The following is a 15058-nucleotide window of genomic DNA, read 5'->3' as shown; positions in this document are numbered from 1 at the left end:
GTGAGGGGCAGCCAACTCCATCCCGCAGCCCCTCATTTGATAGCTTGGGATCCCCAGACACAGCTGGCACTCATGACGTGCCCCGCCCCCAGTGTTTACTTCAGGTGGCACACTGTGAACTGCAGGGTTCTAACATCTTTCTGTATAAACGTCAAGGAAGGACACAGAACTGTGCAGTGAGGAGATGTGTAAATCTGCAGTGGTGGCAATGACGGCATGAGATTTGTTGAATAATTATTTTATTAAAGTATTGTAAAGTTCTCTTTTCATCGTTTGGGTACTATCTGAAAAGGCACCACAGGTCAGTAGGATGGTTACACATGGTGGCATCTGCTTCATAAGCACCCAGTCTCCCTGGAGATGAACACACTGTGGTGTCACAGCTGCTGCCCGAGGCCATCAGACTAGAGGGGGGCCAGGTGGCTTGGGGTGCACAGATGTGTTAGGTCCCGGCTATGGAGCAAGTGTGCTCATCAAGGGACTGTATTCCGAAAGGAAGGAACATAGTTTGGGGAAAGGAGTAGCCAGTTTTCACAAAATGAGGGAAAATGAGATTTCCCAAAAGGAAGAACTTGCCCAAGTCTTCAGTTTCTTTCATGAAAATATTTTAAAAGTATATTAGAATACTGATTAGTTAGAGGAGAAAAACCCCACAAGTTGCATGTGTATGTGTGGTCCTGGGACAAACCCAGGGCCACCTGCTCTGTCACTGAGCTCAGACCCCACACCTAAATTTAGTTTTAAAAGAAGTAATTGTATTTTAAAAAAATTAAATGAGATTATAAAAATTATGTTGGCTGGGTGGTAAGCATAGTGTGGTGTCACAGCTACTGACACATGCCTTTAATCCCAGCACTTGGGAGGCAGAGGCAGGCCAGCCTGGTCTACACAGCAAGTTCCAAGACAGTCAGGACTGTTACACAGAAAATCCCTGCCTTGAGGCCCCCCCCACCTCGCAAATTATGTTAGCTGGTACAATTTTAAACATTTCAGAAAAGATGATTAATGGCATAAAAGTAAGCTTTGATAGTAAATTTGTTTTTAAATAGATATATACATAAAACACTTTTTTTTTCCTTCTGAGATGCGTTCTCTCTTTGTAGCACAGGCTGACACTGAACTCCAGGTAATCCTCCTGTCTCATCCTCCTGAGTGCCAGGATTACAGGTGTGTGCCACCATGCCCATCTCTTGGATAAATACTCTCTTAAAAATTAGATGGTCTAAAGTGAAGAGTTTTCTAATCCAGGGTATCTTTAGCAAGAAGAGCTAACGAGCCTCTCCTACTAGCTGCCATGGGCAAGAAGACTTTGTTCCAGTGGCCAAGTGGGATTCTTTCATGGAAGGTCCAGGCATGGAACTCACCTGTGGCTTCATAAACATCTCTTGCCTTCACGGGAACCTTAGAAACCTGGGGAGCCACAGTGCCCCCAGATTTCACTCCCGTATATGTGGGTGGGGGAGGTCCCTGCCACATGGTGGAATACACAAAGGCACTGGGAACAAAACTGGCCTTGAGGTGTTGCAGCAATAGCCACTGAGATCAGAAGCAGGAGCTTTCCCCAGGCCAGCGGGCTGCATGGCATCACTGGAGACAGGCGAGGCGTGGGCTTTCCTCCTCAAACTGCAGTCCATTGCAACCCCAGCTCTGGTGAATAACCACATCCCTCTGTTGGACCTGCACTCAGGGCTCCAGGGGGACCTCTATCCAGCTCTTCTGCTACAGTCTCCGGAGAAAGCTGAGCTTGAAGCTGCTGGGGATCTGGGTCATCTCCAGGGCGTGCGGTGAGGCGGTGAAAGGAAATGTGACTTGGAAAAGGTATTTGGTGTCCAGCATCAGCTGGGATGAGTCACCCCGGTTATTCAGAAGAGCCTGAGGTCAAAACCAAGGGAGGGAGTCAGGGAATGGTGCACTCTGGTTCACCACTGCTTGGAGGTCAAGAGCGCTGCCTCCTTGAGAGAACTCGAGCCATCAGAGGAGACCGCAGGCCCAGTGGTTAACACACAGCTCCAGGGAGACAAGCCTATCAGGGCCTCCTGTGCAGCTAGCTCCCTCCCAGGAAGTCACCCAATGTTCCACTCCAAAACTCATTCCCCATAGGACAGCCTGACTGTAAATGTTATTACCAATTTTAAAAAATTACATTTATTTCTCTCTCTCTCTCTCTTTCTCTCTCTCTCTCTTTCTCTCTCTCTCTGTGTGTGTATGTGTGTGTGTTTGGAGAACAGAGAACTTGTGGAAGTCTGCTCTCGCCTTACCATAAGGTTCTGGACACCACACTCAGGTTTTTAGTCTTGGCGGCAAGCCCCTTTACCTGCTGAGCCATCTTGCTGGTATATTTTGTTCTTATGTATTTATGTACATATCAAGGTTTAACTCTAAGTTCAGACACGACTGGATCTCAAATTTTATGTTTTTATTGGATTCATTTACATATTTACTATTTACAAAATTTTTAGTGTCAGAATTGCTTTCTAATCTTTAATTTATTACAAATTTCTGGGTGTGGTGGCACATGCCTCTACTCCCAGTACTCAGGAGGCAGAGGCCTCCTGAGTTTGAGGCCACCCTGGTCTACAGAGTGAGTTCTAGGACTACAGGGCTACACAGAGAAAATCTGTCTTGAAAAAAAATATATTTTTAACAATTAAATATTTGCATGTGTATATGTGTGTCTATGCATGTATGCCCATGTGTGCAATGCCCACAGAGTCCAAAAGAGGAGCATCAGATTTCCTTTAGCTGAAGTTACAGGCAATTGTGAGACTTAAGACATGGGTGCTGGGAACTGAACTTGTGTCTTTTGTAAGAGCAGCAAGTGCTCTTAACTGCTGAGCCATCTCTCTAGTCTTACATTATACTCTTAATAATTATGAAGACTCCAAAGAACTTTTGTATATGTGAGTAAAACTAGTGATATTTACCATATTAGTAATCAAAACAATATTTAAATATTAATAAATTCATTAAATTGAACATAACATTTTTGTTGAAACACAGTTACATTTTCAGAATCAAAACCAAAAAGACAGTGAGAAGCAGGTAGTTTTCTGTTCTGTGAACCTCTTTATGTCTGTGCTGGTGTGAGATGTGTTCGACGCCTGCTTCTGTATTCAGTGTGCTGAGATAAGTTGGTCTGGATGAAGTATGAGAAAAACTCTACCTCATACAGGCACAACTCTGGCAAAAAGCCAGAGTTTTGCAAACTCCTGAAAGGGTCTAAAGGATCCCCAAGGCCTCTCTCGTTCACTGGGAGAGAAACCTTGGGGATGGAAAAATGGGTCCCCAGGTCTGTTTCCACTGCGTTCATTTGCACTACCTTTTAAAACAAGCTGATGGGTGAGAGGCCTCTGTGGGTAAAGATGCTTGCTGCCAAGCCTGACAACCTGAGTTCAATCCCAGGAGCTCCAAGATGGATGGAGATAACTGATTCCTGTAAGTTGTCCTCTGACCTCCATTTACACATTGTAAGATGCATGTACACACACTGTGGGATATGCGTACGCGCACGCACGCGTATACACACACACACACACACACACACTTTTTTAAAAAAGAGGAGCTAAAGGTCATGGCACGGGGTCCTGGTTTATGTTTCCATTCCCTTCTCATCTGGACTGGAACGAGTGAAAAGACACCTGCCGTCTTTGAGCTGGTGTTCCACATGCTGGGCAACCATACTTTCATCTTGGACTGCATCATTTTAATCGAATATCAATGTCTTTTAGAATGTACCGGGGCCAGATTAACATGGGCACCCATAAGGAGCTCACCTGGACTTTGCGAACGAAGGATGGAGCGACTCTTTTCTCGAAGTCGTCTATAGGTGTGTATGAATTAAGGATCTTTATGATCTGTGAACATTACAGAGCATGGGATCAGACCAAGAGAAAGAGCAAACAGTTCTGGACATTTAGGAACCTCCAGGAAGCACAGGTGGTTCTTCTAGACTATAATTTGTCTCTGGGACCATGCATTGTCTATTCCCAAGAACAGGGAACAGCATGAGTAGAGGACGGAGGGCAAACAGACCAACCACACACTCGGGTGGTAGCGAGGGACTCTCCCGTGCCAGCCTCCCAGCTCCCACTTGCTTAGTGCACAAGCAAATAGCATATACATATTTATGCCTTGAAGCCTGCAATCATTATCCACCAAATAGTTATCAGTCAAAGAGGCCCAGTGACGTAGGGTCAGGTGCACCACACAGCTGGCTAAGCTGGGAAATGTCTCAGGATCCGTCCTTCAAGGTCCAGAGAGAAGCTAGACTAGCCTGCTCACCTGCACTGCAGACAGGGAGGTGCAGCATTCGGAGATCTCCTTGGCATCGCTGTCTGTGGTCTTCTTGACCTGGAGCAACCAGGCCGCCTGGGAGAGGGGCTCCAGAGTCTCCTTGGCTGAGCTGTTCTGCAAATTCTTATCTTTAAGCCATTCTTCTAAGTAGCTGATGTTGCACCTGGAGAAAGCCAGAGGACACTTCAGGAAGGAGTGTCAAATCCCTCAGTGTGTCCTAGAGGCTGGCCAAGCTCACTGCACACTTAGGAGCCGAGTCCAGCAGTCTCCCTTTATAACAGAAGGGGATGAACTGGGAGATGGCTTTCCAGGTCACCACCACCATCTGTATGACAGCTATGACGTGATGGGGTAGTGTCGAGAGCCCTGTGTGGTGGGAAGATGCTGAACGGAACACTTGACGCGGTTATGCTGACTCTAAGTAGGTTGTGAAAATGTAAGTATGTATACTTTGATCCCGAGAGCAACTGTTACAAAACAACACAATTAATAAATTAGAAAGATAACAACATGGTCTAGTGACACCAAAAAGGCAGAAAAAGGAAATCAGAGGAACAAAACCCAGGAGGGGAAGAAAGAAATAATATGGTGGGGGCTGGAGAGATGGCTCAGGGGTCTGCTCTGACAGACCATTGGTAACTCCAACTCCAGGGGGATCATTGCCTCTGGCCTCTGTGAGCACTGCACTTGCATCCACACACCCCAACATGGACACACACACATACACATAATTAAAAAAAACAATAAAAATAAATTGTAAGGAAGAAAAATAACACGATAGCTAGAACTAAATATATCATGAATTACATTAAATTAAAATGGTCTAAATTCCTCAATTAAGAAGCATACATGGTCAGACTGGGTTAAAAAGAAAACATGGCCCAGGCTGGAGAAAGCTCAGCAGTTTAGAGGGATCATTGCTCTAACAGAACAATCTGGTACCTAGCATCCACACTAAAGCAGCTCCCAATTGCCTCTAACTCCTGTTCTAGAGCAGTGGTTCTCACCCTTCCTGAGACCCTTTAATGAAGTTCCTTATGTTGTGGTGACCCCAACCAGAAAGCTATTTTGTAACTGTAGTTTTGCTACAGTTATGAATTGTAATGTAAATATCTGACATGATATGTGACTCTGGTCACCATACCTGTTGAGAACCACTGCTCTAGAGGAATCTGGTGCCCTCTTCTGGCCTCTGTGAGTACTGCATCATATGTATACCCCCCCCCCCAACTACACATGTAATTTAAAAACCAAGTCTTATAAACACCAAGATACTTCTGTGTGTTATCTATAAGAAACTCACCTCAAATACAATATAGGCATGTTAAAAATAAATGGATAGAAAAAGATATGCTATGAAAATACTAATCAAATAAATCTGGAGTGGCTATAGTCATTTTAAAGACAACTTCGGAGAAGAGAAAATTATCAGGAAGGGACAATTAGAACATTACATAATGACAAGACAGTTTACCCAAGTGCTAACATCGTAATCTATCCCCTTAGTCCTTGGGAATAATAATTCTAATTCCTATTTCTAAGCACTTAACCAATGAATTATGATCTGCGGCCATGGGATTCAACTAAAAACAACAGAAAGGTGTGCACAAGGTTTGTGTGGTGCCGGGAAGGAAACTGGAGCTTTGCATATTCCAGGCAAGCACTCTGCCAGCTCAGCCACATCCCCGGCCCCTCTTCTTGTCTTTCGGTAGAAGCCTGTTCAGGCTCACGACCATCATACTCATATGTGAAGTGGTAAGAGCTTGTTTCTTTTTTCAATGAAGAGCAAAAGACCTGCAAAGGCCGGTCCTTTTGAGAACTTCTTTGCATCATGTTGGGGACCCTTAAGTTCCATTAAGTTTCCTTAATGGAACTTAAGGTCCAACCTCCCGACAAAATGGCACCATGGGATTTTGTCCAGGTGGTTTATGGCAAGTCCAGCTAGTCTTTGCAGGTTATTTTCCAGCATAAGAGACTTTGTACCCTCGCTCAAACCACAGCACACACCTGTGGCTACCTCCCAGTCCCTCAGCACACACAGGTGTCAGTTGCCTGAACACACACACGTATCTTAAACATCTCTTCTATGCTATGTGTTTCCTAGCCACAGGCTCCATGGCTCCTCAATTTAAGATAGGGTCTATGCTCCTTAAAACTGTGTGTTGTATTCAAGATGAACCCCAGATACTTTCACTGAATTCTGGATGCTTCTTGTCCAGATCCAACCCACCTCCCTATGGCAGCCCTGCTGGGTCCTGCCAAACAGACAGCTGCTGCTTACTCCAGGCAGAGCTGGAGATGGCTCACTCCTTTGCCTTCATCCACCTCCTGCTTGGAATGCTCCTTTTCCTCAGCCTCGTCACCCAATCCTCTTCTCTCTGGTTTCCTCTGCTCTCAGTCTCGTTTGTCCCTGGGCATCCCCGTACCTCCTGCTTGTGACTAAATGGTTGGTGTCTTGGACTACTAGTGTCTTGAGCCTCTCCACATTGTGCCGGGTTCTCTACCTGCCTGGGCCAGTCACCAAGCAGGTGATCAATACTGGTTAGATATATATGATAACCTTGGAAAATCAGAATCTACAATATACGAATGCTGTTCTCATAGGTCAGAGCATCAAGTTGGCAGTAGAGTATGAGGAGGACTGTGTGGAGCCACCAACAAGCCAACACCCAGGAGGCTGGGGGGCGGGGGACAGCAGTGAGGGTCCCGCCCCAATGACCTGACCTTTGGGAGTGGCCTCTCTGGGAGGCAGGCGTTGTGGAGTGTGGGTTACCTGATTTGCATCCCCTTCCTGCAGGAGCACATGTCCTTCCGCAGGAGGAGGCTGTTGAGGGTCACGGCCCCGATCAGGTAGAACAGCTGCTTCACAGCCTGCCTCACGAGCTCGGGGTCCAGGCCATTCTGACACATGGTGCTGTAGAAATAACTCAGCTGCTGCAGCACAGACGTCATGGTGTAGGCATCTGTGTCATCGATGCTGGATGAGCGCTTCCGGAAACCCGTGGGCTTCAGGCCGGAAATGCCCTGCAGACTCTCATACTCCAGCATGCCTGGCACTGCCGGAAGGGTGGAAGACTCTTTACACAGGGGTCACGTTAGGGTGCATGTCCCTTAACCTCATCTTTTTTTTTTCCCCCCCAATAGTCGATGGATATAGCTGTGGTGGCGCACAGTGTTTAATCTCACTTGTCAGTTCAATGGGATTTAGAACCTCCTAGGAGACAAACTTCTGGGCCTGTCTGTGAGGGACTTTGTAGAATTAGGTAAATGGAGGTGTGAAAACCCACCCTAAGTGTAGACAGTGGCATTCATGCACTGGAGTCCTGGACCAAATAAAAGGGAGAAAGTCATCTGAGGACCCGTGATCATTTTTCTTTGCTTCCTCACTGTGGGTGCAATATACGACCAGTTGTCTCATGGACCTGCCATTGGCCATCTTTGCCTTGGTGGACTGCATCCCCTGAAACTCGGAGCCCAAATAAACTCGCCCTTATGTTGCTTTTGGCATACAAACAAACAAAAAGTACTAATATTTAAAAAAAAGGACTGAGAATATTGGGGTACCATAATATGCCAGAGCATGGACCATGGCTTACAGAAGGGCAGGAGCACCTCCTGGAGGCTTGAAATAGTGGCTTGAAATGGGAAAGAGATCAGTAAATAGCTCAGAGTCTGGAATCATCAAAGCCTGAGGTATTTAAGTTTCAGAGAGCAGAGTAAAGTATACACAAATGTGAGTGGGAGTTGAGTATTTCAGAAATACTTGGTACAGCCACACGAGAGCCTGAAGTAGCACATGAAATAGTGTTAAGTTCCTCATAAAATTTCCTCTGGAAAAGGCATCCTTACCCAAAGAAAATGCTCAACTGTGTGCTATTGTATATGGGGTCCCTTAAGCAAGCTAAGAGTTAAAAGGTAGACATTTTACGGTGATTATGTTTTTCTAGTTTTCCAAGCTATGTTATTCATAGTCACATATGCCACATACAAAGTTTCTATTTTAGAAGGTCTCTTGGGCTGGGATTGTAGCTCAGTTGGTAGAATGTTTGCCTAGCATGCATGAAGTCTTGGTTTGATTCTCAGTACTAGGCAAAACCAGTACTAGGCACATCCCTGTAATCCCAGCACTCAGGAGCTACAGCCTTGGCTATAGTTACTTATCAAGTTCAGGGCTACAGGAGACCCTGTCTCATAACAAATAACAAACAGCTTTGATGTTGCCTTGAGTGTTTCTCGGCCACTAACTCTCTTCTTACCTATTATTGGCTGGATGCTGTTTTCCATCACAACGACGAACTGGTGATAAATTCGAATAGCCACATCACTCAGAATCTGTCTGTATTCTGTAAGATCAAAATTGTTCAAGCAGTTCTTATTCTGCTGTGGGCTGTTATACTTCATGAATTCCTGAAAGCAATTTGAGTATGAACATGAGAGTGCTGTAGACAGGAAGGGGACTGAAACGCTGTCCACACTAAGGGTGTTATGACCAGTACCTAGGATAAGTTTTACAGCTTAAAACTTAGTGTCTGCTTCTAAATGAGTCCTTCAAGTTTATTTTATACGACAAAAATAGCAATTTATTGTATTCCCTCAGTCAGTCACAGCTGGAATCACAGCCGTGCCCCTGAAAGGGAGAGCTGCAGAGGAAGACACTCAGTGTCCTGCTCCGGCCTCTGCACTTGGAGTAACGACACCCCAAAGCCACTTTGTTGTTCTAGTTCAATGAAAATTGCCCCAGTGACACTTGGAGAACAACTTCATGATGCCACTTCCTGGAAGGAGTTGGGGTGCAGAGGTCATCTACTTATGGAACATGGGAGAATAATCAGAGAGAGTCCTCTAGAGAGAACAGTTAGCAAAATGAACCAGGTCACCACACTGAAATCCACAGAACGTCCCCATCAGGAGGAAGCAAGCTGAGGAAACCACAGCTTCAAACCAAGCCCAAGGTGTGAACTTCTTGGAGTAACATCCAAGCACATGACAGGTGATACAGAAACTGGCCTCCTGGGTGAAGAGGAGGCCAGCAATCTAGCTGGCACAGAGCCTGTGTGGAGCAGGGAGTTACTAATGACTGCCTCTGCCTCCGTGATCCAGGTCGTGAGGTGGTCCCAGGATGCCATCAGCAGGACAGGCATACATGCCTACCTCTTCCCCGCTGTACTGCTTCAGGCAGTTGAGGAAATGACAAGTGTTGGACAGCCAGAAGGACAGCATCTCCAAATCTTCGAAATGTTCCTTAGACAAGAGAAGACAATGTTGGGTGGGCATGGTGCACACACCTTTAATCCCACACTCGGGAGGCATAGGCTGGTAGACTCCAAGTCTGAGGCCAGCCTGGGCTACCCAGTGAAGCCCTGTCTCAAAAAACAAACAACACACAAACATTAAAAAAGAGTTTAGCTGTAACTTCTGTCTGCCGCATGCATTTGGGTCTACCCGCAGAGCAGACAGCTGTGGGCTGTCCAGCTGTCCTTTCATTCTGATGAGCACAGCTAGGGAGGGACATTTAGGAGGCTGAGCAGAGCCTGGGGCCACATGTAGCTGTGTGGAGCAGAGCCACTCTCCAACCCGGAAGGTTAGGAGCACAGGAAGGCTCCCCATCCTTTTCAACACACTGCCTGGGAGTAGGGGAGGGGCAGGGCGGGGTGGGAGGGGTCTCAGCTACAGTGTGTTAACCTTGCAAAGTCACCGACCTAATGAACACCTGGTTCTTCTTTTCTAGACCAGGAAAAACAGCAGTAATAGGTTTCCATTTAGCATTTTGTTTTATGTATATGGGTGTTTTGTTTGCATGTGTGTCTATGTGTCATGTGTGCACAGTGTCCATGGAGCTCAAGAGGGCATTGGCTCCCCTAGAACTGGAGTTATGGGTGGCTGTGAGCTGCCATGTGGGCTCTGGGAATCAAACCCAGGTCCTCTGCAAGAGTGGCCAATGCTTTTAATCACTGAGCCATCTCTCCAGTCCCAATAATAATGCTTTATGAGGAAGAATCATATACTTGTGAGTGAAAGAGACGAACAATCTCTGTTTCCCATTCCCCTTGCTGCTACACTGACGGGGCACAGATCCCTTACACATGAGGGATGGAGGGGGGAGACTAAGAGCACAGATCTCTCACACATGAGGGGTGGAGGGGGGAGGCTGGGAACACAGATCCTTCACACAGAAGGGATGGAGGGGTGAGGCTGGTGGCTGCCAGGCTGTAGCCTCTCCATGAATCTTTGAGGCTCACTGGCCTCGCCCATTTGTCTTTCTTTCCTTAGTAGCTTTGCTTCTCTGGGGGAAAGGTCAGAGGTCACATCCCAGAGCCCTTTCCAAATCAGACACCTTGCTAAGGACCAACATCAACCGTGACGCCTACCTTAACCACGTGCTTGATGCCATTAATGGCACTGTTCATGAGGGACTTGAGCATGTTGGCATCGTTCAGGGAGTCTGCATACCGCACACACATGAATAGGATGTGAGCTGGCAGCCCAGGGATCATGTTTACCACCACACCACGGGGCTTCAGGTCTGTAGCAGAAAGAGACACCCTCTCAGCTGCTGGTGAGCTCTCCTCCTATGACTGCTGGTGGGAGAGGGTGGGGTCCCCACTCCGGCCTTTCTGTACTTGGGTAGACCCCGAGAGCACAGTGTCTCCTCTCTCTGAGAAACTCAACTGGGGTTCTTACTTAGCCAAAGTGCACAAGGGGGTAGAGTGGGGGTGGGCGGGGGCGGGGGCTGGCTCACCTCACAGCTCATTTGTAAGTGCTTTCTCTGTTAAGAGGCCAGATAGAAGAAAGAAGTTGTAATTTTCCCCAGTGAGGAGCTCTAGACATTGGCTCCGCAGTATAAGAAAGGAACCCAGGCCCTAGGTACTTCACCCCAATCTCTTTGGTAAGGATGGGACCAATCTCAAGCCATAGGAAGCTGTCTTCAACAGAGACACTAGTGACCTGCAGTGCTGCAGGAGACAAGCTAATCTCAGGATAAGAGATGTCAGAGCAGGACTGGAGAGATGGCTCAGTAGGTAAGGGCACTGGCTGCTCTTGAAGAGGACCCGATTCCGTTTCTAGCATCCACGTGGTGGCTTCACAACAATCTGTTAACTCCAGTTCCACAGAGTTAAAGGGACCATAGAGAAGAGGTCCCTTTGAGTCGACACAGGTAGGGCTGTGTTAGGGTTTGAATCTGAGATGTCCTTTAGAAGCTTATGCTTTAAACACTTGTTTGCCAACTAGTGGTGCTACTTGGGGAGGCTGGTACCTAGCTGGTGAAATTAGGTCACTAAGGATGGGCTCCTGATCCCTGCCGCTGTTTCTAGTTGCTATGATGTGAATAGGTTTTACCACACATTCTTAACACTGTGAACTCAGCAGGCCCGCCATGCCAAAATAAATATTTCTTCAGTTGTTTCCATCTGGCATTTTGTTAACAGTGATTGGAAAGTAACCAACAGCCCGATGCTCTTGCTCTCTCTCTCTCTCTCTCTGTGTGTGTGTGTGTGTGTGTGTGTGTGTGTGTGTGGGTCATTGCAAAGCAGAGGAATCGAGGCAGCATCTTTTTTTTTTTTCTTTAAAGGTCTTAGGGAGGATGGAGAGATGGCATTTCAGCCAAGAGCACATACTTCTTTTGCAGAGGACCAGAATTTAACTCCCAGCACCCACATTGGGCAGCCAACAACTCCCTGTAACTCCAGCTCCAGGGGGTGATACTCTCTTCTGGCCTCTGGGGTATGGCATATGTCTGCACACTCACACAAACACATACACACATGAATTAATTTTTTTCTAAAGGTCTTGGAGCCAGCTATGTGGAAGGCAGTTTTCTCTTTCCCTTGGAAGAGTCATGGTGAAGACAGTGTTGTAAGATTGGTTTTCTGAGACCCTATCATCAGAGGAAGCACTTTAGGACATTTCTGTGTCCAGGGTATGACTGGGAAGCCCATTTGACGGCTGCAAATGGATTTCTCAGCAGAAGTCAAATAGAGCACAGGTCCATGGTGACCTTCAGCATGGTGTTTCTGCTGAGAAACAAGGATGATGAAGTATACCTTTGATTTTTTTTTCCTTCTTCTTCCCAGTGCTGATGCTCAAACTCAGGTCTTGAGTGTCCACCACTGAACTACATTCCTAGCTACTGGTTTTGTATGATTCAGTCTTGTATGTTCAGTCTGTAGTTCAGGCTGGTCTGGGACTCACAGTATTTCTGCCTTTTTGCCCCCGAGGGCTGGGCTTACAGGTGTGCTCCACCACGCCAGGACCAGAAGCTGTGTCTTCCATCCTGACCCTAGGATTGATTAGACTTGGGAGAACACTGGATCAGTTGTTCTCAGCTGAGGACTGTTTGGGTTCCCCCAAAGGACACCCACAGTGTCTGTGAACCCTGGAGCTTGACACCAGCTTCCAGTGTAAGTGGAAGGGAGTGATACGGTGCTGTGGTTTCTAGTGCACAGCTCCTTCTCAACCAAGAATCACCTGGCCAGCACTGAAATTGGAAAGCTCCAAGCTAGGGAAGAAACCATGAAGGAAGAGAAAGAAAGACCTGCCCCTGCCCAGGACCTTGGAACTGACTGATATTCAAGTTCTTAAAGAGAAAGCATAACCCAGAGATTCTTGATTACCAAGAATGAGGTTCTGAATGATCTTGGCCTCGTCTTCTTTCTTGTATTCCAGCATTCCGAGGTACTCCTTGGGTCCTGAGGGCAGGCGCACATCATTGGCTGCAGACAAAGGCAGACCATCAGCCACGTGCGCAGAAGCCACACTCCCCTGTTTCATAGTGAGTCTACCCTGCTCATGAACTGCTGCAGCTTGCAGCTATGTTAGGGCTGTTGGATGCTTTGGATTTCTCCCTTCAGCGATTTCTGTCTGTGAGAATGGCCACTGCTGAAAAGGCCAAAATGTCTTTGAATGAATCTTAATCAGTGCTTCATTCATCTGCAGTATGGTGGGGAGGGAGAGAAACCCAAGATACTGCCCTGATGTTATCTACAGGGAAGGTGCAAGACTCAGGGAACAAAGTGCTGAGACACACGTCTTGACCACAGAGGTGGGGCTGCCATTCTCCTATGGCTCCTGTGATAAGTCACCACAAACTTAGTGGTATTAATGTTAGGTTGCTTAGTTTGGGGTAATGTGTTACATAATAGTGAATAACAAGAGCAGAAGACTGGCGTGGACATGACTCCAAAGCAGAGGGAAGAAAGGTGGTGACTCCTTCCCTTGGGCCTCATGGGGACAGGCTACACATGCCATTCAGCTGAGGCCAGGATACAGGCAGAAACAAGTCCCGATTTAAATGTGTTGAGTTGAAAGGAAGTAGTCAAAGAGACAAAATGGATCTGGGGCTCAAGAAAAGAAGTGAAGATTAGATATGGATTTTGGGAGGCATTATATAGAGAATTTAGCACAGTATTTTGTTCATCTACCCCTTTTGCTCATCTATACATCACCCACCCTCCACTGATATATCCATCCACCTATCATCCGTCATCTACCCATTCACCCATCATTCATTCATCTACCATCTGTCATCTATCTGTTCATGCATCATCCATCCACACATCCATCCATCCATCCATTCATCCATCCATCCATTATTCCATCCTCCCATCATCTATCCATGCATCTGTCTATCCACCAATTTTAATAGAGGCTTAAAGGATAGGACATCTAAACTGCCCTTTGCTCCCATGAGGCAGATTGGCATATAACATCTATTACTGGCCAGGTGGTGGTGATGCACACCTTTAGTCCAAGCACTTGGGAGGCAGTGGCAGGTGGGCTTATGAGTTCAAGGCTAGCGTGGTCTACATAGAGAGTTCCAGGACAGCCAGGACTACACAGAGAAACCCTGTCTTGAAAACAAAAACAAAACAAACATCTACTACTGAAGAGGAAAGAGCCTTAGTTCAGCTGAAGATATTTAAAATGTAAGATAAAAGTGGAGTACCAACTGGGCGTTGGTGGTGCACGCCTTTAATCCCCGTACTGGGGAGGCAGAGGCAGGCGGATCTTTGTGAGGTCCAGGCCAGCCTGGTCTCCAGAGCGAGTGCCAGGATAGGCTCCAAAGCTACACAGAGAAACTCTGTCTCGAAAAACCAATAATAAATAAATAAATAAATAAATAAATAAATAAATAAATAAATAAAGTGGAGTATCTAAGAATAAAGGAGGTCTTCAAAGGAATGGCACAGAAAAAGAAATAGATGGCTGCAGATACAGCCTGTGCAAGCAGAGATGGACAAACAGCAAATGTAAAGAACAAGAGTATGAAGACTCACAACAAGAGCAGAAGACTGGCGTGGACATGACTCCAAAGCAGAGGGAAGAAAGGTGGTGACTCCTTCCCTTGGGCCTCATGGGAACAGGCTACACATGCCATTCAGCTGAGGCCAGGATGTCTTCTTCTTCTCTACTTCTCTCCACTAACAGAAAGTGCGATACTGATCCAGAATTTGTGTGTGAGAGGCGGTCTTCAAAATGTTTAATTGGATACTCGCTCACAATTTCATTTTGAAAACGAGGAGTTATCAGAGGAAGGGGGTAACGTATTCATTTTAGGGTCACTAGAAACAGCATAGTGTTCTTGCCGTCTGGTGCAATGAGCTTCTTTATACCTCGAGGTATGTTTAGCCTACCTCTCTGCCCTAAGCCTGGCCAACTGAGCATCACTCCTTTGGGCTCTGTGTACTTTGGATATGGTACTGGTCACACGATTCAAAACACAGTGCCTTACCCCAAAGCACAAAAGAATAAGGACATACCCCCGCCT

The 15058-nt window shown here is 46.6% G+C and overlaps 1 protein-coding gene across 1 annotated transcript in view; it reads right to left on the bottom strand.

Annotated features, from left to right (window-relative positions):
• Nucleotides 1–266: 266 nt before the first annotated feature.
• Nucleotides 267–15058, bottom strand: part of Myo5c (myosin VC) — a 74260-nt gene continuing 59468 nt past the window's right edge. The window contains exons 34-41 of the mRNA XM_027411146.2: nt 12906–13004; nt 10662–10816; nt 9445–9534; nt 8550–8700; nt 7067–7349; nt 4282–4456; nt 3774–3854; nt 267–1872 (exon numbers count right to left, since the gene is read on the bottom strand). Coding sequence (XP_027266947.1) covers nt 1720–1872; nt 3774–3854; nt 4282–4456; nt 7067–7349; nt 8550–8700; nt 9445–9534; nt 10662–10816; nt 12906–13004 — 1187 coding nt within the window. The 3' untranslated portion in view covers nt 267–1719. The remainder of the gene's footprint in view (nt 1873–3773; nt 3855–4281; nt 4457–7066; nt 7350–8549; nt 8701–9444; nt 9535–10661; nt 10817–12905; nt 13005–15058) is intronic.

The sequence above is a fragment of the Cricetulus griseus genome, chromosome 4 (genome assembly GCF_003668045.3).
Source record: "Cricetulus griseus strain 17A/GY chromosome 4, alternate assembly CriGri-PICRH-1.0, whole genome shotgun sequence".
Lineage (NCBI taxonomy): Eukaryota > Metazoa > Chordata > Mammalia > Rodentia > Cricetidae > Cricetulus > Cricetulus griseus.
Note: the sequence above shows the minus strand (reverse complement) of the source record. Positions and strands in the feature narration are given on the sequence as shown.